The 24,239-nt window shown below is 34.8% G+C and overlaps 3 protein-coding genes and 2 long non-coding RNA genes across 5 annotated transcripts; 3 read left to right on the top strand and 2 right to left on the bottom strand.

Moving 5' to 3' along the window:
* Window positions 1-2,184: 2,184 nt before the first annotated feature.
* Window positions 2,185-5,709, bottom strand: ATMND1 (Mnd1 family protein). The gene is made up of 10 exons (XM_048095245.2): window positions 5,581-5,709; window positions 4,789-4,869; window positions 3,646-3,762; window positions 3,458-3,496; window positions 3,266-3,373; window positions 3,125-3,187; window positions 2,995-3,046; window positions 2,817-2,861; window positions 2,620-2,699; window positions 2,185-2,481 (listed from the first exon to the last, which is right to left on the bottom strand). Exons 1-10 carry the CDS (start codon window positions 5,581-5,583, stop codon window positions 2,395-2,397), a joined length of 675 nt encoding a protein of 224 aa, XP_047951202.1. The 5' UTR covers window positions 5,584-5,709; the 3' UTR covers window positions 2,185-2,394.
* A 1,579-nt stretch (window positions 5,710-7,288) lies between these two features.
* LOC125193005 (histone-lysine N-methyltransferase) lies at window positions 7,289-10,161 on the top strand. The gene is made up of 7 exons (XM_048090704.2): window positions 7,289-7,490; window positions 7,614-7,675; window positions 7,767-7,850; window positions 8,640-8,694; window positions 9,101-9,236; window positions 9,592-9,642; window positions 9,743-10,161. Exons 1-7 carry the CDS (start codon window positions 7,382-7,384, stop codon window positions 9,840-9,842), a joined length of 597 nt encoding a protein of 198 aa, XP_047946661.1. The 5' UTR covers window positions 7,289-7,381; the 3' UTR covers window positions 9,843-10,161.
* Window positions 10,162-11,040: 879 nt separating this feature from the next.
* Window positions 11,041-13,657, top strand: LOC125193199 (oxidoreductase/transition metal ion-binding protein (DUF3531)). Its single transcript, XM_048090955.2, has 8 exons — window positions 11,041-11,485; window positions 11,576-11,661; window positions 12,513-12,591; window positions 12,669-12,728; window positions 12,845-12,966; window positions 13,068-13,139; window positions 13,257-13,367; window positions 13,470-13,657. Exons 1-7 carry the CDS (start codon window positions 11,189-11,191, stop codon window positions 13,357-13,359), a joined length of 819 nt encoding a protein of 272 aa, XP_047946912.1. The 5' UTR covers window positions 11,041-11,188; the 3' UTR covers window positions 13,360-13,367; window positions 13,470-13,657.
* Window positions 13,658-19,104: 5,447 nt separating this feature from the next.
* LOC148928618 (uncharacterized) lies at window positions 19,105-21,956 on the bottom strand. The gene is made up of 4 exons (XR_016137788.1): window positions 21,620-21,956; window positions 20,583-20,647; window positions 19,646-20,053; window positions 19,105-19,420 (listed from the first exon to the last, which is right to left on the bottom strand). It is a non-coding gene; the product is annotated as an uncharacterized LOC148928618 (long non-coding RNA).
* On the top strand, window positions 21,198-22,466 carry LOC148928617 (uncharacterized). The gene is made up of 2 exons (XR_016137787.1): window positions 21,198-21,345; window positions 22,225-22,466. It is a non-coding gene; the product is annotated as an uncharacterized LOC148928617 (long non-coding RNA).
* The last annotated feature ends 1,773 nt before the right edge of the window (window positions 22,467-24,239 follow it).

The following is a 24,239-nucleotide window of genomic DNA, read 5'->3' as shown; positions in this document are numbered from 1 at the left end:
CTAAAATTACATCATATTTCAATAATCAAATGCACATATTTCTTGTACTTATATCTAATAGTACTGTTATGTTGCATTGTTGCAATACTAGCAGTAATATGTTATTCACATTATGATAATACATTTCATATATTAGTGGCTCAGTAGTTTTATATTGAAAATTTCTTATAATTATATTTGTTATTTACTATATAGATATAGGAAAGTGATAAACCGATATAGATTATACTATATATGGATATTGTCAGAACAATATATTGATACATACAGATCGATATATTGTGTGTAATAATGAATTGAAGTCTATCAATATCAACACAATAATTATTTCCGAATAGAAGTATTAGAATATTAGTCAAACAATACCAGTTACTTTAAGATTGGAATAGATAAAATAAAATATAAATATATTTTGAGAAATTTTAAAGTATATTTTAAAAATTAATAAAATATTTCTTATAGTGAATTTGAATTTTCTAATTTGTTTATCTATCATCATATTAATAATAATCTAATACTCTCTTTGTCCCATAAAAATATGGATATTTTTCTTTTTTGTCCGTCCTACAAAAAGAGCTTATTTATATTTATGGAAAGTTCTCCCCAACTCATTATCCATATACATCAATTTATTTACAACTTATATCACTAGGCCGCGATTAAACACTATTAATAATTTGGATCTCACTATGCACTAACATTATTTCAACAATTATGCTCTTCCTCTCTCTCCCTCCCTCTACCAAATATGCACTAATTCTTGTTTCTATTCCAAATGTCCCTTTTTTTTATGGGATGGAGAGAGTATATGTATATCTAATAATAAAATTGAAGGTTACTTATATTATAAAAATCACTACTGAAGTGTTGAATTAAGTGTCAAATAGATGAAACAATATAAAATAGTTGCACCTAGGTCTAATTCACCGGGTCAGCCCATCTGGTTCCAGGTCAACCTACTTGGATTGCAGGCTAATTAGGTTTTACTTTTATCGGACTAGAAATTTCAAAACTCCATATAAATTTAACCGTTTATTTAAGTCAGCCTACCACTTACGTGTTGCATTGATATCCCTAAAATTAATGAATCCATTATTGGAGTATAATTTTTTTAAAACTTCGTTCCTTATAAATTGATACTCCATTAAAGTAGTACTCCCTCCGTCCCATTAAAAATGCAACGTTTATTTTTGCGCACTTGTTTTGGAAAAATTATAATAAATAACTAAAGTGGTGAAAAAATAAAGTAAGAGAGAGAATAATGTAGAGGAGAGTCCCCTTCATATTATTTTCTTTTTTACTTTATTTTTTCTCCACTTTAACTATTTATTATTATTTTTTCAAAATATGTGTGAAAAAGCAAACGTTTCATTTCTAATAGGACAGAGGGAGTATTAATTATGATTCACTGTACTATAATCATATTTATTTTGTACTAGTAGTATAATAAATATTGACAAATAATATTTTTTATTACATGTAATAGAAAACAAACCACCTACCACATGATGTTCTATTATTGATGATCATTTTTCCAACTAAATCATTTTCTTTTTGTAAAATGGCATCTCACCTTCAGTAAAGTCCTGTTGAATGTCATCGTCGATCATCATTGTAATATATGCCCACCTCGACTGCATTAAACTAACTCAACATAAAATAAATGTATTGTGAACGTATTGCAACGAAACGAGTCAAATGATAAATTAGGCATAGGCATTTAATTGTAATTTTGATATATATATATTGAATTATTCCAATATAGTATGATATTGGAGAGGAATGAGCTGAAAGATGATCCATAGCACACCACACCTCTCATAGATTGTAATCCTGTTTTCTTCATTCTTTCTAACGTTTTTTCATAGCTGGAAATTGGGTATGGCCGACAACAACTATTGATGGAATGGACCCGAACCCAAAAGATATACCGAATATGGTAGGCACATTTTTGTGCATTATGAATTTATGATACACTCTATCATGATTAAATCCTAATTATAACAGATAAACTATAATTGTGGTTTAAGACGTATCACCTCTTAATAAATTCTAATTGTGCATTAACAAAGCTTAACGGTGAATTATAAAACCCTGACAGAATTCATCAATATTAGTGCAGAAGTCCACGCCAGAGTTTTTTTCCTCTTCAATTTTTTGATATATGCGCGCAGCAAAAGTTGCTAAGTTGACAAGATGTCACCAATATATTTTCAAAACTAAAAATGGGGAAATTGGCAGTTCATGCTGCAATTAACATTATATCACTGTCACTATCAAGTATATAAGCATTAAGAGCCAATCTTTATAAAGAGTCAAGAAAGCCAGCTTCTTAAAATCCCCTTGATTTTCAATATGTACTGTGTGCTGCTTTCTCACCTCAAGCTACAAAGCTCAAACGTTCCCCTCAGTTTCACGGTTAGAGCAAACTGGAACAGGTGGAGGTAACTCCACATAGTCAAAGTCATCAGTTATTCCGACCTATTCAACATAATGACAAGCACAATCAAATATTACTTAACATGGAAGGATGCTAATCCTAGGATCTAATTCTTTTGCCTAGTTCTTCCACAATCTCAAAAGATCTAATTGCAATCAAGCTTGAGTATAGCTATGTACCTCATTGTAAAGTTGCTCGAGTTGTTCTGTTGCCTGAGGAAAGTTTTTTGAGCACCATTGTCGCAGTGTGAAGATGTTATCTGCAAAAGCATGACATGTAACGGACAGGGAAACAAGAGAAACGAAAATTACATAATGAGCAAAAATTTATTGGAACTTTGAAGGAACAGAATATGAATTCAATTATATACAAGAACCTGTCCATCTATTAGCCGCTGCAAGAGCTACCTCTGTGGCTTGCTCTGCAGGAGAACAAAAGACGTAAGAATATGTAAATAATTTAGTCCAAGAGAACCATGAAGAGGTGAAAGATCCACCGCTAACAGAGTTTAGGAAAAACAGGAATTTTGAAACAGAAATGATGAAAAAACTTACTCATTGCTTCAAATGTAGCTGGATCATTGTCTGCGTACTGTGAAATTTCATCCTGAAGAACAAGGGCAGGAACTTCAGAGATCAATATTTTATAACAGAATGCATTTCACAAGAAGATACGGTATTTAACCTTGAGCTCTTTATATTTCTTCTCAATAGCTTTAAGTTCAGAAAGAGCCTTCTCCCTTTCATCCTAATAGAGTGAGAAGCTTGTGAAACACTGTTAATCAACTAATGTAATCAGTAAAAGCTCTGCAGATGATGTACTTACAGATTCCTCTCGTCCCTTCTTCAAAACATTGTACTGTTCATTAAGTTCTGCATATCGTCTTTCACTACTCTGGAGATCAGCGTCAAGCTTTTTCTGTATATTTCTTAACTGGAGCAAACTCACAGATTGTTTCAATCAAAATTGGCTTAAATCTCATTCTGATTCAGTATATGAACTTAACTATCAAACAACCTGGTTACCAGCACAGCTAGGAAGACTCCAAAAATATACCTGAAAAGATTGGAAGTACAATGAAAATTAGAGAGGATATCTACATAACTTAAAGCACAATGTCACATGAAGAACATATTATGCATAACCATTTCATGCAAGATAAAAGTAAGAAGCTTTATATTATCCATCTCAATAATGATACTCACAGATGTTCCAATCTTGTCTTTGAAAACAAGGTCGTCGTCTACTAAACTTTGGACAACATCTTTCACTGACTGCATAATCACACCCTTTTTGGGGCCCGATTTCTCGAGTTCCTTCAGCTATAAAAAATTTCAGAAACAAGCAGTGGTCTTAGCAAGTTAGCGAGTAGAACTTACAAAAATGAAAACATTTATATCTTGTGGATCAATTTCAATAAATAGACCTACTTCTTAAGGGAAATTGTGACTGAGAAACAAAATGTGTAATACGTCCTGGGATATGAAGTAATCAGCAGAAGATAGTGGGTTGTCACACCAACTGTTGGTTATACGCAAGTTTTTCAAGTGCATTAAATTTTTTAGATAAGCACCCAGTTCAATACCAAGTCTATATATTTTGATAATAGTCATGTTAGAACTAAACCATGAGCTCTTCAATCTGCATACAGCAAGATAATTTAGAAGCAAAATCTAAGAGAACTACAATGAAAAGAAGCAAGTCGCAACCTCTGAATAGAAGTATGGAACAAGGTTCCATTATTCAAATTAATAGCAGGAGCAAACATGAGTCCCTAGTGGAGTGAACTATTTTGATGCCTTTCCTATCCCAGATTGTGTTATATGCACAGGCTATCTACTTGTGATAGTTTCAATTTACATATATGGAACAGAAGCAGATAATATTTCCTAGAATCTACTAGAAGCTGGCTGAAAATGTATACAGGTTATTAGTTTAATTTATTATATTCGTTACATAGGCACACATAATGGTTCTCACTTTCAGAAAGGGGAAGTGACATCCCATTTTACTTTACCATATCATTAGTTGATGTGGAACCATAATGTTACAATAGTACTAAAGATAATGACAGAGTTGAATAGAGCTCCTTTATAACAATTAACAAATATGATCATAAACTCAGGAAGCACTAGTCATTACGTCATCTTGATGACTACGCACGTGAGGAAAAAAATCATAATGTTGATGCTAGTTTGCAAATGCATAGAAGCTAAATGTTTAAAGGTAGCAATCCCCTGGGTAGAATTGGTAGATAGAGAAGAACCATTGGAAACGAATTGGATGATTCAAGACATGAATGACATTAGAAATTAACACAATATGAGCACACTGGTTGAGATTCTTACGAGAAAGAAGTCCTGAGAGTCATAGAAAATCTGTAACATTTTCTCACGTTTCTCCTCCAAAGAGAGCCCTCTTTTCTTTGACTGCACATAACCAAAACAAACGTTAGAATTATGGAAGGGCTGCAACTGCTCTACTATGATATAGATGGAAATACAAAGTAATAAAACAGAATCAATAAGTATCAGGAGTAGAAGATATAACCAATTTTAACACATAAGCCAATAGATACATTGAGATCTGAATCCCAAATATGCATCAGAAACATGCTGAATATATCAAATTTGTCATACGTTATTTATAATGTCCCAGTTGCATGATAAGTTTCCTGAGTAGTTTGCCTTGAATATCAAGATACAGATAACAGAACATAATACAAAAGTGGTGGAGATTTGCAGAATGTAAAGAATCAGGAACAATGATCAAACAATTTTACCAAATTATTATGCATCGAGTCTAGGAAACACACCAAAATACAATTTAACAAATAACATCAGTGTTTAATATGATCCTTAATACTCACAAGTCTGTACCAAAATTAAAAAGCCAGTCCAATTCTCAACCTCCGGACCAATTACCATCCAATATACAGTCACTGAAAACTGATAAACACAAGCCTACTGCAACTTACAAACCTAGGCGAAACAATAATTCTCAAATGTGGAAACAAAATGGCAGATAAATTGGCGATTTCTCAAAGTAAATAGCAAAAATCCGTCAAATGAGCAGATAAACCGAAACAATAACTAATAGTAGATCTTAAAAATGGAAAAAACGAAAAGCGAAGGGTGTACCATCGTGAAACGATGAAGAGATGGAGGCCGTAAAGCAGAAAGCAGCACACGAGTAGTGTGGAAGCCGATGGATTTGGGGTTTCGCGCTTTTACGCCTCTCCATATATAGTTTGGCGCGACAAATCCATTTTTAACTCCACCCCATTTTACACTCTCTATTTTGTTGTAAGTTGTAGTACGAATATGATTGTTACTAATTTCTTGAAATAAGTAAATTAATTAAACATATTTCTATAAATTAAAGACTAAAGTCCCTTTTGGTCTTTGACATATCGCGATTTTTTTTTTTGGTCCATAACATTATCTTTTGAATTATTTGATCCTTAACAAATAAAAATCGATCACATTTGATCCGAAATGGACGGAGCTGTTAAAAATTAATGGTCAACGAATTTTAAATCAATTTTGACCGGATTAAGAGTTTTAATTATGTTTAATTAATGTCTAATATCTAATTAACCTAAATCTAAAAAACTACAAATAATAATAATAACTATTACAAAATTAAATTAAACATAAAAATAATATAACAAAAGAAAATGAAATCACGAAATCTCCCAATCTCTCTCAATCGCGAAATCGCGTCCATCTCCCAATCTCTCTCACTTTGCACACCGGCAAAAAAAACCTAGTTTTCGCCGGCGAATCGAAGTGAGGTTCTCGCCGGCGATTCCACCGTAGTTCGCGGCGGCGATTTACATACAAATCAACCGTCGATTCAACCCTAGATCTCGCGAAAAACCCTAGTTTTCCATGAGTTGGTACGAACGCGGCAATCCTCGTGATAATAAGTGGACGTTTGAGAGGAGGAGGAAGTATAGCTTCCCCCTTGTTGGTTTTCCATGGGTGTTGACGATTCAGAGTGAAGCCCGATTCTTGCGATGGCCAAATTCGCACCTGAATCGGAGGTCACGTCCACCGCCACTCCCACCGGTCTCTCTGCTGTAGTTCGAACTGTCCATGGTTGGCGAGTTGGGGCTACTTGATGTTCTTCCAAGAACTAGGGTTTTGTCTCCAAAAGAAACGATGAAGAAGATGAAAAAAGAATAAGAATGTAAACTTATTCTAGGGTTTTTAAATGATACAAGCAATTCCTTTTAATAAAAATAATTTTTAAAAAAATAGAATTTATTTGAAAAAGAAAAAAAGTTCTAATTTTTAAAACTCTTAATCCGGTCAAAATTGATTTAAAATTCGTTGACCGTTAATTTTTAACAGCTCCGTCCATTTCGAACCAAATATGACCGATATTTATTTGTTAAAGACCAAATAATTCAAAAGATAATGTTATGGACCAAAATCAAAAAATCGTCATATGTTAAGGACAAAAAATGACCTTTACTCATTTAATAACTATTTAAATTTTACCATTCACTTATTTTAAATATTCTTAATATTTAGTTTACTTAGAATGTTTAATATATGTTTTAGTTATATATCACTGTTAATTACTAGTATAATTTATTATTCATTAAATTTAATATATTTTGTAAAAGTATATTTTATTTTATATTTATAAGATAAAATGGTTCGACCAATGATTGTACCGGTTGAACCGTGAACCAGAAGCCTCATCGGTTCACCGGCCGATCCAATTTTTAAAACATTGGAGTTTAGTCACATTCTCAATAAGCGGAATCCAATTCTGCTACTAAAATTTGACTTGTCAATATATTAATAATTTTATTCCATATATTCGAATAAACAAAATTAGGAAATCCAGAAATCGAAGAAATCAGAGAATTTTTCAAACGCCAATTATATATCCTACAATCAGAAAGAGAAGTACTAATTCAGAGGAATGATGCAGAAGCTCGCGAGAACATTGAGAAAATCGGCGGGGGATGTCGACGGCGACGACGACTACTCGCTTCCAACTCGGGACGACTCCCGTCCGATTGACATCCAAGGTGATTTTCTGTTTGCAGATTCTCTTTTCATTTGTTTCGAATTTGGATTGGAGTCTATTAGTGAATTACAATTTGATTTAAGTTGCTTAGATTGATGAATGTCGTATGCGTGTGTGTGTGCAGAGCAAGAGGAATTGGTCCGGTCCCTGGAGAAGATTCACGCCCAACAGTCTCTTCTATGGAGGGTTTGTGCCTAAAATCTTCAACACATGATAACATTACTCTTAATTGGGTTGAATTAATTGTTTGTTTTCCCCTCATCTGATATTGCTGTAGAGTGTGTTTGCCGGACTGCTTTTCTGTTACATGATTTTCCTGGTTTATTCAATGTATCAACAGGCCTTTTCTCCATGGGATTTGGTATGTTTTCTATCATTTGATCTCCCACCGCAACCGTGTTTATTTATCTATTCCTTTAACATTCATTTACTAGCTGCGTGTATTTGAATAAGAATATTTGTATTTTCCATTTCAAGGAGGACTCTATGCCGCCAGACATAATTTAAATAACATTAAGAAAACATGGAAAGTATATTTATTTGCTACTACATTCTAACCATCAATTAAAATTGTTCGAAACTTTTAGGGGAAATAATAATGTTAATCTGCACTTTTCAGTTGATTTTGTCCGAAGCATGAAGATCTGAGTGTTTGACTTTATAGCAGTAAATATGGGACGTCTAAAATTCTATCTTGGGGATTATTGACTCTGGTATGGTATGAGTGAAAAACCTTCATGTGGGTCCCATTTATAGCAGTATGTGATTAATGCTACAGTGATGGGTGATGCTACCCCATTTCTGGATGAGCACTGTAAACTTGAAGACATTGAGCTAAACTTATACGAAGCAAATTAAGTGCATGTTTGGTAGGCATGTTAAATTAGCACTAGATAATTAATTAAGATGAGCTTTAAGATAAGGATATGCTATCACTCTTTTGGCCTGTTAAATCATCCACCCTTTTGAACTAATTCGCTCCGTGCCTCAGCGGGCCGAGATGGGCTTTGATAGCCTAACATGGTCTTATTTTATCTACCAAACAGCCAAATAATCCGTATAACTCATATATCTTGGTCTTATCTAGGCTACCAAACAAGCACAAGGGTTTATGCCTTTTTTTCATGTTGTTATTTTTTCCCATTTGCAGCAGTATCATGCTTACTTCATGTATGAGATTGACTCAGGGAGCATTGTATTTGCAGGTTTGCATTCTCATCTTCTCTATTTGATCTCTGTCTGCTCTTTTTTGTATCCACGATAAGCATGCTATTTGACCACTTTACATGATTGGATGGATATTCATATAGAATGGGGAGATGTCTAGATGAGCTGTGCAAGCTTTTACCCGTTCCCGACTATAGTGGTTTCTCGAGGCCACCCAATGGTCATTGATTTACCAAAACACTTGTTTATATGTAGAAGGCTACTTCTACACTGTGATAAGTTTCAAGTTGGAGAATACTTTTTTTAATTCACAACACCTTTCAACCATTGGAAATAAGTTAACTAATGAAACTGGTGTTTTGTTTCAAGTACCAACTTATGTTTTGTATACTAGTATTAATTCGAAATCTTGCCACACTCTGTTTGATTGAAACTATGTTCCAGAGCTGGTAGCTGTTATCACATGTTTGATGATCATCACTGGCCTTATGCATCACTCAAAGCGCCATCACCTTTGGCTTTGGTACTCTTTTCTACCTGGTACATTATTGGCGATCTTCTGGTTGCACCACATGCTGAGGTGAGCTGTTAATATATGCCGTGAATTCCTTTTGCTATATATTTAACTCATTTTTGGATGAGGAATTGTGGAATTTATCTACTCTAGTTATTATTTCTAGGAAGTGTATTGATTATGTGTCTTATATTCAATTTTGAAAAGCTATAAACCAGCACACTTGCCCCAAGCTACTCTATTATTCGTCCATCCATTTCTTTTATGAATTGGCGTTGGGTCATAACTTCAAGATTTTATTACTCTGCTAGTGAATGAGAACATAAAATGACTTGGTCGTAAAACTAAAGAACATGTTGGAGAGTCCTTTTTCTGTTGTATGATTTCACTTTCCAATGTTAGATTTATGTCTCTCACGCAGGTTGGCAAAGTTTAGATGGGAAATCATGTGGGTTCCTTTGGCGCCATTATGGTAGACCCTAATTCACAGTTTCCAATTTTTTCTGAATAAAGTTTAGTTGCTTCATGCTTGCATTTTTGCTAACTGAAAGCATCGCTTTGAACCCTTTCAGTGGAGCTGGAGTATGCCTATATGTGGATAGTTTACTCAATGGGTCATCTGAAGAAGTCAGGAAACTTCGAGGATATATGTATGCTTACAAGGCTTACTAAATTTGTTTGCTCTACCTACAGAAGGATCTCCTATGTACAGGGCTTGCCACTGTTCTTGGCTTGTGCTTGATCCATGGATGAGCAAGTTATTGCTTTAACAAGAGGGCCTTTGTTTCTATTTGAGATCCATGCATGTTTTAGCTGTGCAATATACGATTTTGAGATGAAGTATATAGTGGCCTACATTGCTAGTTGATTTGATATTGTACATATCACAATTTTTGCTTATGATCAGAATATCAGGTTGGCAGTTCAATCATATGCAGTATAATTGTCTTACACTTATATATTGACATTCATGTGATGAGGATTTCATTTATCTGGATGACTTTGCTATACTTTTAACCATTTTGGATAGTAGATGTGGACCATGTGGTAATCGATCGTTGGAACAAGTGGTTTACTAATACTAGTTGAGAGTGGTTGTGGTACTATAGTACTCCATGTCTATGGGCACTGCATTGCCTACTCCTATTTCAACCTCATTGCCTTTCTTATCTGTATACTATTCCCTTTGTCCACAAAAAATAGACAAGATTTACTATTTTGGATCGTCTAGTAAAATTAGACTATATCTAAATATAAAAAGTTTTAAACATTTAAATATTACTCCCTCCGTCCCACATAATTTTATTCACTTTGACCCGACACGGGTTTTAAGAAATTTAAAGGAAAGTGAGTTGAAAAAGTTGGTGAGATGTGGGTCTTACTTTTAAAGTATTAATTTTATAATAAAATATGAGTAGGAATGAGTTAGTGGGATATGAGGTCCACTACCAAAAATGGTAAAAGTGAAGTGTGTAAAATTATGTGGGACGATCCAAAATGAAATACTGGATAAAATTATGTAGGATGGAAGGAGTATTAATAATGTGGACCTTATGACTATGTCTATTTTTGGCGTAAGGAGGGAGTATGATGATACGTACTTAGTCCTATTCATTTTTGTATATCAATTGGGCTTTTATAATTCATTGTAGTTTTATTATGAGAGATGTCACCCAGTCTCATTTAGTATATTTTGTTATGTGTTTTAGATTAGGTTGAATTGTAATAGGAGTACCTTATTATTGACATAATTAATTTTATGAAATTGAAGCTTAATGTGTTTACACTAATTATGAAATAATCGGTTACCTAATAAAATGGATACAGAATTTTAGATATCTTAACACTCTTGTTAATTTAAATATTTTTATGAAGCAAGTAAAAGATATTCATAGGAAGAGGTGATTTAATCTGCATATCTTCTTCACTCCTTCAATGGCCGACTGATAATCTTGCAATTCTTCCGCTAAACTCGTCTCCACCACTCCTCAAACGCATTCAATTTCAACATATCCCTCATGCTTATCCTCCAACCCTGTTTCACCGCTCTTCCGCCAAACAAAATCCTCCCCTTCCGACGCGCCAAACCGCCTCATCATGCCGGCTTTTATTCGCGGCTGAGGACCAAGACTCCCCACTCCCAACACGAAACAAACGGATTTGGTGGCCGAGATGATGAAGAAGCCATCGATGTGTCTTGGGCTGGAGGCGGGTTTGGTGGTCGACAAGGCGAGGAAAATGATTACGATAAAGACCCTGAGTTCGCCGAGATTATGGGCTCCTGCCTCGATGATCCGGATAAAGCTAAGTCCAAGGTCATTTTTTGGATATAAAATTGGGGTTCATTTAATTCAATTTCAGCTTAATTTTATGTATGGTGTATGTAATTGTATTTTATTGGAAAGATGGAGGAGAGGTTGAGGAAGAAAAGGAACAAAATACTGCACACCAAAACTGGCTCACCAAACCCAATGAAGGTGCATTTTAACAAGTAAGTGGACTCGCATTTGTATACCAAGTTTGAATGCAATTTTCTGTTTTGTGTACGAGCTTAGCTTATCCAGACAGTTGAAACTCGCCTTTTGTTTCCCATTTCTAAAACTTACAAGTGTTAGGTTAAGATTATGATGATAATATGCAGCCATTTATTCATCCTAATCCGTTCTAAATCTTGAAGAGCTCATCTCAAATTCACTTTAAATGAAGGAAAAACTTAGTTAATTCGGATATATCTGAGCTACTTGTTTGGATATTCAGTTGGCATGATTGTTGACGTTGAGCATTACAGATGCATATGTCGGCTGATTGTTGGCCACGTTATTTAGAGATTCTGTTCGCCTGACCTATACTAGTTTGCATTATCTGCACTTTGGGTTTTGATTCCGTAGGAATTTGGTTTGCATTACTTACACACTATTTTTCTCATTTGGGGCACACATCAAGATATCTTAGTCCCAGTGAATATCAGGATAACTTATGATGGGTATGGGAGGCACTTGTTTTCATAGTTATACATACTAAATGGTATGGCAGACATTGCTAAATATGAATAAAAGATGTAAGTTGCAACTATCTCATTCTGATGTCTTAAAGTAACAGTATTACCTCTTTATGTTTTATATATTGCATCCTGTGTTATTACATTGTACTGGAGATCAAAGTCCTAAATTTTTAGCTAGAGATTATTGTGACTCGATTTACTTGTCACTATCTTTCTAAGATTTTGGTGTCCTTTTTCATGGAAGACACATAACCGTCTTCTTGTTGTCAATATATGAAAAGTCTAAGATCACCTTTCAAGTACATTGGTTAAGTGACCCATTTCCTGGATCATTTGGCCAGATTTGATTTCTCAAATTCGTATATATGGTTGGAATTCTATAATGCACCACTTGAGCAAGATATTTCCCTGATCAGCGATGTGAGTGTCTGTCACCCAATTCCATTAATTTAGGCACTTAATCCAAGTTATTTATTCTTGAATGAACTTGTATTCAGACCATTCGATCATGGCACATTATTGGAAGACTTGGTGGTTGCAACTCTATGAATATGCAGGTAAAGATCCTTCAACACACATTTCTTTACATCTAGCGTGAACAAACATTGGAGAATTGCAAAACCACAGATTCCTATTCCTATAATTAGTTGATTTCTTGCTCTGTTTTTTACAGCTATCACAAGCTCCTTTGGACATGAGACCAAGTTACGATGCTATTCAAGGAGCAAATGTGAGTCCAACAACATTTTACAATATAGGCGACCTTGAGGTCCAGCATAACTTAGCTCGAATATGGTAAAGTATTTGATCTTATAAATTATTTAGGGGTTGGAATGTGTCTCTGAAAAGATCCAATACAATGTATTTTTGCTTATTTAGTTAGTATTTACTGACAGGGTTGATATTGGCACCGTGGAACCATTACTCTTGGATATTTTGATTAATGCTCTAACACAATTAAGCTCTGAGTAAGACACAAATCTCTCTCTTTTCTTTTCAGTCTTGCTCTACGAGTATCACCAGAAAACAGATGATAAATTGCTTCATAGTATTTTCGTCTCTGACCACTTTGACTTGAATGACAGTTATGTCGGGATTAAACAGGTGATGTTTGGTGGATCTGAATTTGAGGGATGGGAGGAAAACTTGAAATCTGAGGATGTAGGATACAATGTTCACAAGATCTAGAAAAATCGGTATATATCTTTTAGTTTTTCTGTGAGATTTTATATTTAACTACCTACCATGTGTAGTATAGTTGATGATTTTGAGCCTAACTCTCTTACATTATTATCCAGTTTTGCCACTTTGGCATTTCAACAGAGCTCAGCTGGGATTTCAAATAGCCCCTTTTCCCGCGAAGAAGCTTTACATGATTTAGGGAAATTTTGTCATGTTTCATTTCTAAGAATGCAACTGAATGTCCTTGTATCAATGCCCCTATAATAGTGGATTAAGTAGTATTGTTTTTTTGCTAAAAGAGAAATTGATCACTTAGACGGTCAAACGAGGATACCAATCACATACTCCGTTCTCAAAGAATATGCACTTTGGTTTCGGCACGGATTTTTATGTAAAATTGGTAAAGTAAGAGAAAGGTAGAGAAAAAAAGTAATTAAAGTATTGTTAGTAGAAAATGGGTCTCACCTCATTTGAGAAAAGAGTTTTCAAAATTAGAAAGTGAATATTTTTTAGGATGGACTAAAAAAAGAGAAAGAATGCATATTCTTGTGGGACGAATAGAGTATATTACAATGGAAGATGTATTTTACTAGGAGTACTTCTGTTCACAATAAAAATAGATTTATATTTTTGTTTTGGCACCAAAATTAATTGTTATACACCCTCCGTTTCGTAGTAGTGAAGACATTTCTTTTCGGCACTTGTGTGTTAAGTGCAGAGAATAAAGTAAGAGAGATGGAATAAAGTAAAGATAAATGAGTTTCTATTTTTGGTAATGGGTTCATCTTGGTTAGGACAAACCAAAAATGAAAGTGAGTCATCTTCAATGGGACGAAGAGAGTACTTTTTACTAAAAAGTAAGAGCACTAGCAGTGGTGACCTCTCTCCGGAGCCCATCTCAGGGCCTATCTCCATTTTCTCATGCCACGTCAGCAGGCTCATCTCAGACCTATCTCCCTGTAATGAGAGCCATCCCACAGCCTATCTCAGAGCCCGTCTCATTTTCACATTATCACTATTTTTATATATTTCACTTTTAATTGTTGGTGTTAATTAAAGACAACGTAATATACGGCAAAAAACAAATTTTATTAAAAACAAAATAAACTTAAATTAAACATTTAAAAAAAAAAGAGATAAAGATAGATAAAATGTGAATTGATGTAAAATTGGAGAAGTTCATATCACCGTGGAGAGAAGTAAAATTGACATTGGAAACGGATGAATGTGAATTAATGAGTAATGAGGTATATATAGTGGATTTGAATTAAATTAAAAATAAAATACTAAAAAAGGGATATCGGCTGGGCCGATCTATGGCTTCGGGGCGGAGCCGAAGGGGATGGGAGATAGGCCTCCTCCCCACAATGGAGGCCTATGAGAGCCGATGGGGGGCCGATCGCTCGGCTTTTGCAATCGGCCCCATTGCTAGCGCTCTAAGGGTAGTATTTCTCCATGGTGAATCTCATTTTTTTAAAAAGATGAGTATTCAACTACTTTTTCTCTATTTTCACTTATATTAAGTACACTAAAACTAAATTTGTGTTGTTCATTACTAAAATTATTTCTTTTCGCAGTGGTAAATACTCTTCTGTCTCACAAGAATATGTACTAGTTTCTTTAAAGTTCGTTCAACAAAAAATATGCACTTTTTAAACTCTTTTCTCTCTAATGAGGTGAAACGTATTCTCCACAAACAATACTTTATTTACTTTTTCTTTCTAATTCTCTCTTATTTTATCGGGCTAGCAGGCCGGCTAGGCGATTCGTGGGCGCTGGCCGGTCCGCTAGCCTACCAAAGCGATCGGCCAGCGATAAATCGGTGAGCCGATCGGCTAGCCCACGTCGATTTTCGGGCGCTAGCCGGTTCGTTGGCCGCCATTGCAGGCTCCCGATCGGCTAGCGGACCGGCCAGGGCATTTTATTATTATTATTATTATTATTTTTATTTCTGAAACTCTATATATACGCGATCTGCACGTCATTTTCATTCGCACCACTTGTTTTAACGATTTTATCTCTCTCTTAATTTCTATACAAGAGCAATATCGTGAAATGAGTGATGCGGGTGGAAGCGGCGTGGGTGGTAGTGGTGGTGGTAGTGGTGGGGATGCTGAGGAGGTGTTCAGCCGGCGATTTAACGAAGAGTTGGCGGCCTATACGTCCCGTGAGATAAATCGGCTGATACAAAGGGCCTTGCAGCCGCAGTAGCTGGCGGTATCTCGACCCATTGTCCACCGCCAAAGTGTGGTTGATCGGGATCACGTTGCTTCACATCAGCGGCTATATGAAGACTACTTTGCTCCGTAGCCGCGGTTTGGGGCCAACCTTTTCAGGCGGCGTTTTAGAATGCATAGGTCACTGTTTATGCATATCGTTGACGCTTTAGAGCGTCGATATACGTGTTTCCGGTTCAGGCACGATGCGGCTGGCAGACCCAGCCACACACCTATACAAAATTGCACTACGGCAATCAGGCAGTTGGCCTGCGGAGGCGCAACAGACATGTGGGATGAGTACCTCCACATCGGTGAGATGACTGCCCTGCAGTGTCTGAAGTTTTTCTGTCAGGGCGTCATTGAAATATTCGGTGAGCAGTATCTTCGAAGCCCTACCCCCGAAGACTGCTAGGATCTAATGTGGATGCACGGGGAGAAACATAGGTTCCCGGGGATGTTGGGCAACATAGACTGTATGCATTGGGAGTGGAAGAACTGTCCCGCCGCCTGGAAAGAGTTCAAATGACCGGCCACAAGGGAAAGAATCCCACGATGATCCTCGAGGTCGTAGCTGATTACCGACTGTTTTGGGGTAGCCGGGTCGAACAATGACCTCAACGTCTTCAATTTGTCGCCCCTTTTCAACGAGCAGTGCCAGGGCGTCGGTTCGGCCATCAGTTTTGTCGCCAACGGCAACCAGCATGATATGGGTTACTACTTGGCGGATGAGATATACCCTAGGTGGCCTGTCTTTGTGAAGAAGATCAGATGCACATCTGAAGAAAGGAAGGCCTACTTTGCGGAACGGCAGGAGTCGGCGCGCAAGGACGTGTAGCGGACATTTGGTGTGCTCCAGGCTCGATGGGCGGCAGTTAGGGGTCCAACGCGTTTGTCGCATGTCCACTGCATTTCTGATATAATGTACGCCTGTATTATCATGCACAACATGATAGTCGAAGATGAAGGTTTACAACTGACTAGTTGGACCAATGACTATGCTGATGAAGCCGGTCCAAGCCACGACGTGGCCACCCCCAACGTACGAATGGGGGTACTTCACGATGAAGCCGGTCGCCTCAAGGCACATACCGACATGTGTCAAGTGGATGCTCATATTCGACTCCAAAAGGATTTAATTGAAGAGTTGTGGGCGCGGAAGACTGCACGACGATAGATTTTTTTTATGTATTTTTTTAATTATGTAATTTTTTTTAGGATGGACTTTTTTTTAATTTAAATAAAATGGTTGTATTGTCCCCGTATTTGTGTCGTAAATTTTAATTTCGTATTTGCGTAAATGTAATTTATTTATTTTTTATAATTTTGTTTAGTGGCTAGTCGTAGTGCTAGTCCAGTTTCTGGTCCTGATAATGTGTCATGCAGTTTCTAGTCCTAGATGATGTGATAGAAGGAGTTTTTGGTTAGACTATTACTAGCCTATTGATGAGCTATAGCCACTGTGGATGTTCTAAGAGAAGAATGTTGATTGACTTAAATGGCCCATGTGGACGAATTTTCAGTCTTTATAATAAACTAGTATCACACCCGTGCTATGCACGGTCCACTTTATTCTCTTCAAATATGAAATATTTTTTTTAAATCATACAATTATATGGGGTCTAAAATTGTAATGTACTTATTTAATAATAAATATAAATAATACATTTGATTAAAGTAGTAAATTTCATTAAAATAAAGTTGTGATATGTACAAATGATGAAAAATAATTTGTATCACAAATTTGAGATGAGAAAATTTTATTATATAATGATAATATTGAAAACTGTACATAAATATAGAAAAAAATATATATGGATATAGCAAGTTTGAAAAAAAATATATCAATGACATTTCCATATTTTTAATAAATATGACCACAGGGGTGTGATCCGTTGCATACTTTTCTTAAATTGCTAACTTGCTAATTCATCAATGCAATGAATTAAAAATGTCAACACGATGATACTGAAATGTCAACATAAACTTAAGTTGATATTTTAATACATTATATCGACATTTATAATTAAATGTTAACACAGTTTATTAAAATGTCAACACAAATATGTGTTGACATTTTAATGTGATCATGTTGAGATTCAGCTAAAATATAAATACGTGGAAACTAATATTGTACATTATTTTCGTAAAATTGGAAAAATGACTTTGACCGTGAGACTAAAAAATATAGCAAATTTACATCACACAACCTAAAGAATGTATAACTACCACTTTTCCTAATGAGATTTAAGATATTTTATCAAAAAGCTATATTTTAAGATTGCATTGGTGAGGCATTTTCTAGTCGAGCTTCATTTCATTGCAATATAGTGACCCTATACACTAAAAACCCAAACCTTGAAACCTAAATTCTAAACCCTTAACTTTAAATAATACTCATCATGACCAACAAATGATCCAAATATCAATAATTGATCACTTATTCTAATTTGGGGGTTTTAGATCTGTATTCGATATCTTACATTGGTCGGCCTACTTGATAATCCCTTACTAATAGAGGTTCCTGAATCTTGGTTGTAAATATGTTTATATGCTCATATCAAGAAATTGCTTTACAATAGGGTTGTGAACGGTAAACAAAAAAAAACTTACTTGCATTCGTCCAAGCATCTATTCATCCAATGGTATTATTTATTGGAGCCAAAAATTAAATTAAATTATTTACATTTTATATATATAATTTAATATGTGCATTTAACTTATAATGTACAATTAACTAAGTAGAAACGTAGTAGAACAATGTAAAAGATCGAGCCACTAAAATTGCAAGTCAACCAACGTTTAGTCCACTTTTACTACCCAAATAAACCATGAAAATTCAATTTTCTTGTAATTGAAAAAAAAGCTTAAAACATGTATATATTATTTAAATATTCCCATTACATTATTGATTATGCGTTTAATTATTTAAATACCATTATTTTCATTAATCTCATCAATTCCATAAACTAAACATGAAATTGGCACTCGTTAATATTAATTGTCAATCAATCAACAATTCACCTAGTAATTTCATTAATTTTGTGCATCTAATTTTGTAGCAGTTTTCAAATATCATTTTTATGTTAAACGGCTAAGGTAACTCCTTAATAATTCTTTCTAGCCCATGATATATATCCAACTACAACAACTTCATAAAGTAAATAATTTAACACAATTTGTTTATTAATTGTATTTATATATTAAATATACTAAAAATTGAATACAAATTTCACTAACTTTATAATAAAAATACATTAAATATATTATTAACATTTAAAGATTTACATAAAATATACCACAATACTAATACTATAAAAATAAAAACAAAAAAAAAAATTCATATTATGCATTCAAAAATAAAATTTATGAAATAATTTTATAATAACTCCAATAATATTGTTATTTCTTCCAAAACTATATGTGTATATAGATTTTTAATTAATTTACCATATAAATATTTTATTTGAAGATATATAATAAAAAAAGTTAATTGAATAAAAATGCATTGAGATGGTAGAATTAAACTAATAAATAAATAAATAAATACTAAATATATGAATTAATTATAAAAACACAAATAAAAGATAAAATCACAAATAAATGTATACAAAAACTCCAAAGATTACATGGTGCCTCCTCTTCTCCAAATCCATTTTTCAATTCTTAACTCTTCCGTCTTTATAATTATCTTCCGAATTTCTAGTCAAATCTTTTCTCTCCTTCCTTTGTCTTCATCACGCGCTCCTATATTTCTATAATTTTTGTGAGGTTGAAGGTTGCTTTCAATCATGTCATTCCAATAGCAACTCTCCCAATTGTCACCTTCATAATAAGCCAGCGTGAAGAGACTGCAAAAAAACATGAGAAAGAATTGGATAATAACAGACAACTCATGCATCCACCAACATGTTGGTGTACCTGGAACCTATTATACCATCACAAAATAGATGTATAAGTTAAATAAAAGGGATCATATGTCAACATAGAACAATGGTTAGAAAGCTAAAACATCCAAAAATTAAACTATATCCATAAAAGTACACAGGAAAAATAGTTTAAAAATAGTTGCATACTTGCATTAGTCATCAATTTCTTGAGCACGAGATATCCGAGTTTCTGCATGTCACGACCCAACTTTGCTTACTATAGCAAGGTTCGATATACCGTGACTGTGGTGGATAATAAGAATGCGGGTTGGGTAAAAAAAAATGGACTTCATGGTTGAACTTTCTGACTGTAGAGTATAAACATTGAATACATGAATAGAATGGCTCGATCACAATGACTCGAGTCGGGGACAATACAATATACTGGTTAATTATCAGAGTCTTTAGAGAAATAAAGAATTTCACTTGCTTTAATGCACAGCGGAAGGAACTGAACGCGGTTCCATGTATGAAGACACGAACCTCCGAGAGTATTGAATGGAACTATAAGTAGGTCTGGTTTAATTAGCACCCTTCCCTCCATCACAGCTCAACCTGCACATTTAGAAGTACATGCAGGGCTGAGTACAAAAGTACTCAGTGAACACATTGCCGAAAACTACAATAATACATTTGAAAATATTGTCAAGCCATTATCACAGTAACACTCAGGGGTTTTATTAAAAAGACCTGAGTTTACTAAATACCATTTTTCGACTGCACAGTCTAAGTTCTTTCTGTTCTTTGCCATATCTGTACATCTTGTGCCGTAGAGATGGTGTTCTCCTACGGTCACCTTAACTTTCATGTGCCGGGAAAGTGGCCACTTTCCACGAGCACCGGACCGGCCAACCCTCTCGATGACACACGGTCCACGTGTACACTAGTCCAAGTAGGGACTCTCCCCTTGCTGGGACCCGAATTCGATTTCTTACTTTATTTGGCATAGCACATTCGGTATAACCAAACAGATAGGCATCATACATAAAACAAAACATTTAAGGCATGACAACATTATTTTCATAATTAATCATCATAAAACAATACTTTATACTTTTATCCATTGTGGGATAAGAAAGTGCACCTCGTATGCTTCTTACTCCGTATGACAATATTAACCCACTTGGAGTTAAATTCCTTGCGATGGACCTTGTCCAATAAAAGATAATAAACTATTTAGCTTCAAAGAAATAACAATAGCGGATGATATGCTCTTAGGATATGCATCCTATTTTCCTTCTCTCTTTCATAAACTCATTCACTTTAATTAAACCCGTAGATTTAATTATTGGTATTAATTAATCGAGAGATTAATTAATTTAATAAACTTGAGGATTTACATACAAACCCACTTACTCAAAATTAATTCAAGAGAATTTTATCTCGAGCGATTAATTCAATCATAAATAATGAATTCCAAATAAGGACTAATTAATTTTAGTCTAACACTCATTTGATATTTGAAAGGCCCAAAAGTCAAGGGAGCAAAATCATTATTTCAATTACCTACTGAGTCAAACTAGCTGCTATACGTAACTTCTTTCTTATCATCATTTATCTCTATTCTCTTCCTAACTCTCTCTCTCTCTTTCTTTTTCTTTTCTAAATTTTCGCCACACAAGGTGCAGCCTCGAGTTTCTTCACGATCGGGAATTCAAACAACATCCGATTGTCACGAAATTTTAACCAAAGGTAGAAGACTCATAAAGGATCAGATCAAATTTTAACGGTTAGATTTTCCAGAAATAATTTCGGAAGTGGCTGTCGGTTTCTACAGTAGCAGCGTCGATTTTCTATACGATCGGGGGTTCAAACGTAGTCCGATCGTTCTGAAATTTTAAAGGAAGGTAAACAACTTATCTAACTTCATTATGACCAAAGGAAATTTCATTTGGACGGTTAGATTTTCTATTATAAATTTCCGAAGTGGCTGCTAAAACAAGAGGCTTATTTTGAAACATGTTAGGAGATTTTCTAGTTTCTTGAATAAAAACAAATATGACGTATTTGGTAAAAGGAGAGCATGCTTGGTTGTGATTCTATGTTCTATATGAATTCATGCTAACATGACGTGCTTGATAAAACTTGAAAAGAGTTAACTTGCGGTTTGAAAATCATTACCTCAAAAGAACGATAAAAGGTTTATTTAGAAGTGCTTCTGCTTGAAATTCTCCTTCTTGAAAAATGCTTGCTTGAAACTTGCTAGGAAAGATGGAAAACTTTTCTGTCTGCTTGCTTAAAATTTTGGGTGAAAAGAGATTTTAGGTGCGTATGATTTTGGTAGAAAGAAGTTTGAGAGTGCGTCGCAGAAGTGTGATACTGGATTTTGGTGTGTGTAGCAAAGTGATGCCCCAGAGAAGTTATGAAACTTGAAATTTCACAACTCTCCTTCCTTATACTACTTTCTGCCGACACTCGCATGCAACAAAAAAAATAATTGAAAGCTTTTAATTCAACGCTCTTCCTGATTTTGGGGATATGTCTCCCTTGATTTAAATTCTTGTCTGCAGATTTTGCAGAAAATAATGACTCGCCTTTACATACACACATATATATACACTTGAATTATAAAACGTGATGCATATACTTATGTGATGACTCCATGTCATTTTCAGTGAATAGTGTTGCACTATTCACATGTTGACTATGGTTAAAGATGGTAGAAGTTATTTTTGTTACTACACTATTATTACACTGTCGTTTCTGACTTGTCCCATCATTTGTAGGAAGTTGGGGTTCCTGAAGATAGAATACTAGCTTTGCGAAGAAGCTTTAGCTCATTTTTGTAACATCATAAATTAGATATAATTAATACATTTCTCATTTGAAGAGAAATGACTATATTCTGTACATAGACATTTAATATCCCTCTGCTTTATAAATGTACATGGGCAATTATTTTATCGTTTCATGTATCCTCTTGTACATTAAAGTCCTTGATCAAAATTAGTTTCACGTTGGCTCTTAACTATCAATTAAAACTCATCAAAAATTTTAATACCACAAAACATAGAGTTTAAAATACTACTTGCTTTAATATAATTATTTACTCGATAAACGTTCAAGGACGTTAATTTGAGCGGGGTATTACATTCTACCCCTCTTAAAAGAAATTTCGTCCCGAAATTTGCACGATTTAATTATGAACAACTATGGACCTTGTACTTTTACAGTGTTTTCACTTTGTTATATGATTTCGTTCTTTAACTATTGCAACTCTCGCAAAGAACTTCTGTCAAAGATCATTACTCATATTTAATTATTTCCTCTTTACAACATTTCAGGTTGTGCATGCGGGAAAATCGTGTTCGATTTTTTTTTCATAGTTTGATAGTAATATCAAACGATCATTCCTTCGATAGCCCTTTTACCTTTTTTCTATTTTAACGCCTTGGCGATCTTAGTTATTCTTTCGAGGAAAAAAACCTTCTGCTAGAGAGAAAAAAAATATATATATTGGAAACTCTCGTTATTTGCGGAATTTCACATTGCATTTCCATAGAGTTCATGCCTCTAGATCCTTAACATGTTTACTTCAAAAGTTAAACCTAGTTCACATGATTAGGGACATTTTAGTCCAGTCTTTGATGTACGGTGTTGGCACCCTAGCTTGTTTCTTGTACAATTATCATTAATACTAGTACTGTTGTTCCGTTCTTCTTGAAAGCCTTTTTCTTTTTACAGGGTCCGTGAGAATTTTAGCGCTCCTCCTTGGATTGTAAGTTCATAGGCCTCGCATTTTTGGTATTTTCGATGGGCTAACTATGCTTAAGAAACCTTGAATTTATTCGGGTATTGGGGTCTCCAAAATGGCACGACTCCCCCTTTCGATGGTCCATCGGGATTTTATCAGTGGCTCTAGGTTCCACTTTGTTTGAATCGCAATTCGTACTTGTAAAGCTTAGCGCAGCGCCTTTTCGCACTTATTTGGCTAACGTTTTCCTTCTTATCATCCGGATAGGTAGGTACGTCATCTATGGAGACGAAGATAAACTTGTTGGATACGCATTTCCTAAGTTTCTCATATACTGTTATACATGTTATTACCATTTATTCCTTATGATCATATCAAGATAAAAAGGTCTCTTTCATATCAATATTGGAAAGGGCTCTCCAGGATACGTTATTTGGTTGTATTTATGGTTGGTGACAGTCGTATTTCGACTTTATCTACAAAATACATCAGCTCTCTTTAGTTGATCGAACCACTTTGTCTATGAACATTATCAACGTTCCCTCTTTTCCTTGGAGTAAGTACGGATGATCTTCCGGGCAATACGTTAGGTTTGAGAAAGCCTGAATTTAGGGGTCTACCGAGTTATACGTTGTGTGATTTGACTTTCCTTTGTCTGGTATGGTTTTCTAGAGGTCGAAGGTGAACTCTAATTGTTAACCTGATGGTTATTTGGGTAAAGTGTTGAGAAATAGGCCTGGACATTCGCATGGCATTTCAATTTTCGATATTTCTTTCTTTCTTCGACTTATCGGTTTGGTTACGAGGTAAAGAAAACATCACTAGCGTGGTACTTGCATGGGTATCCATGGTAATCTCGTTGGATCTTATTTTCTATCATAAGGCTAGGAAAGCAATTTGTCATTCCTTGGATTGTGACGTGATTTTCAGTCATCTCCTCCATTCATAATGTCCAAAATTCTAAGTCTTGAGTTAAGGCTTTACGTTCTTCCCCTAACGTGATTCTTAAACTTTTGGCGTGTGCAAGAGGTCTTTACGATTCATTCC

The sequence above is a fragment of the Salvia hispanica genome, chromosome 4, assembly GCF_029641045.1.
Source record: "Salvia hispanica isolate PSC_SH4W2 chromosome 4, Shi_PSC_v1, whole genome shotgun sequence".
NCBI classification, from domain to species: domain Eukaryota; kingdom Viridiplantae; phylum Streptophyta; class Magnoliopsida; order Lamiales; family Lamiaceae; genus Salvia; species Salvia hispanica.
This window is presented reverse-complemented; position numbering and strand designations above follow the sequence as displayed.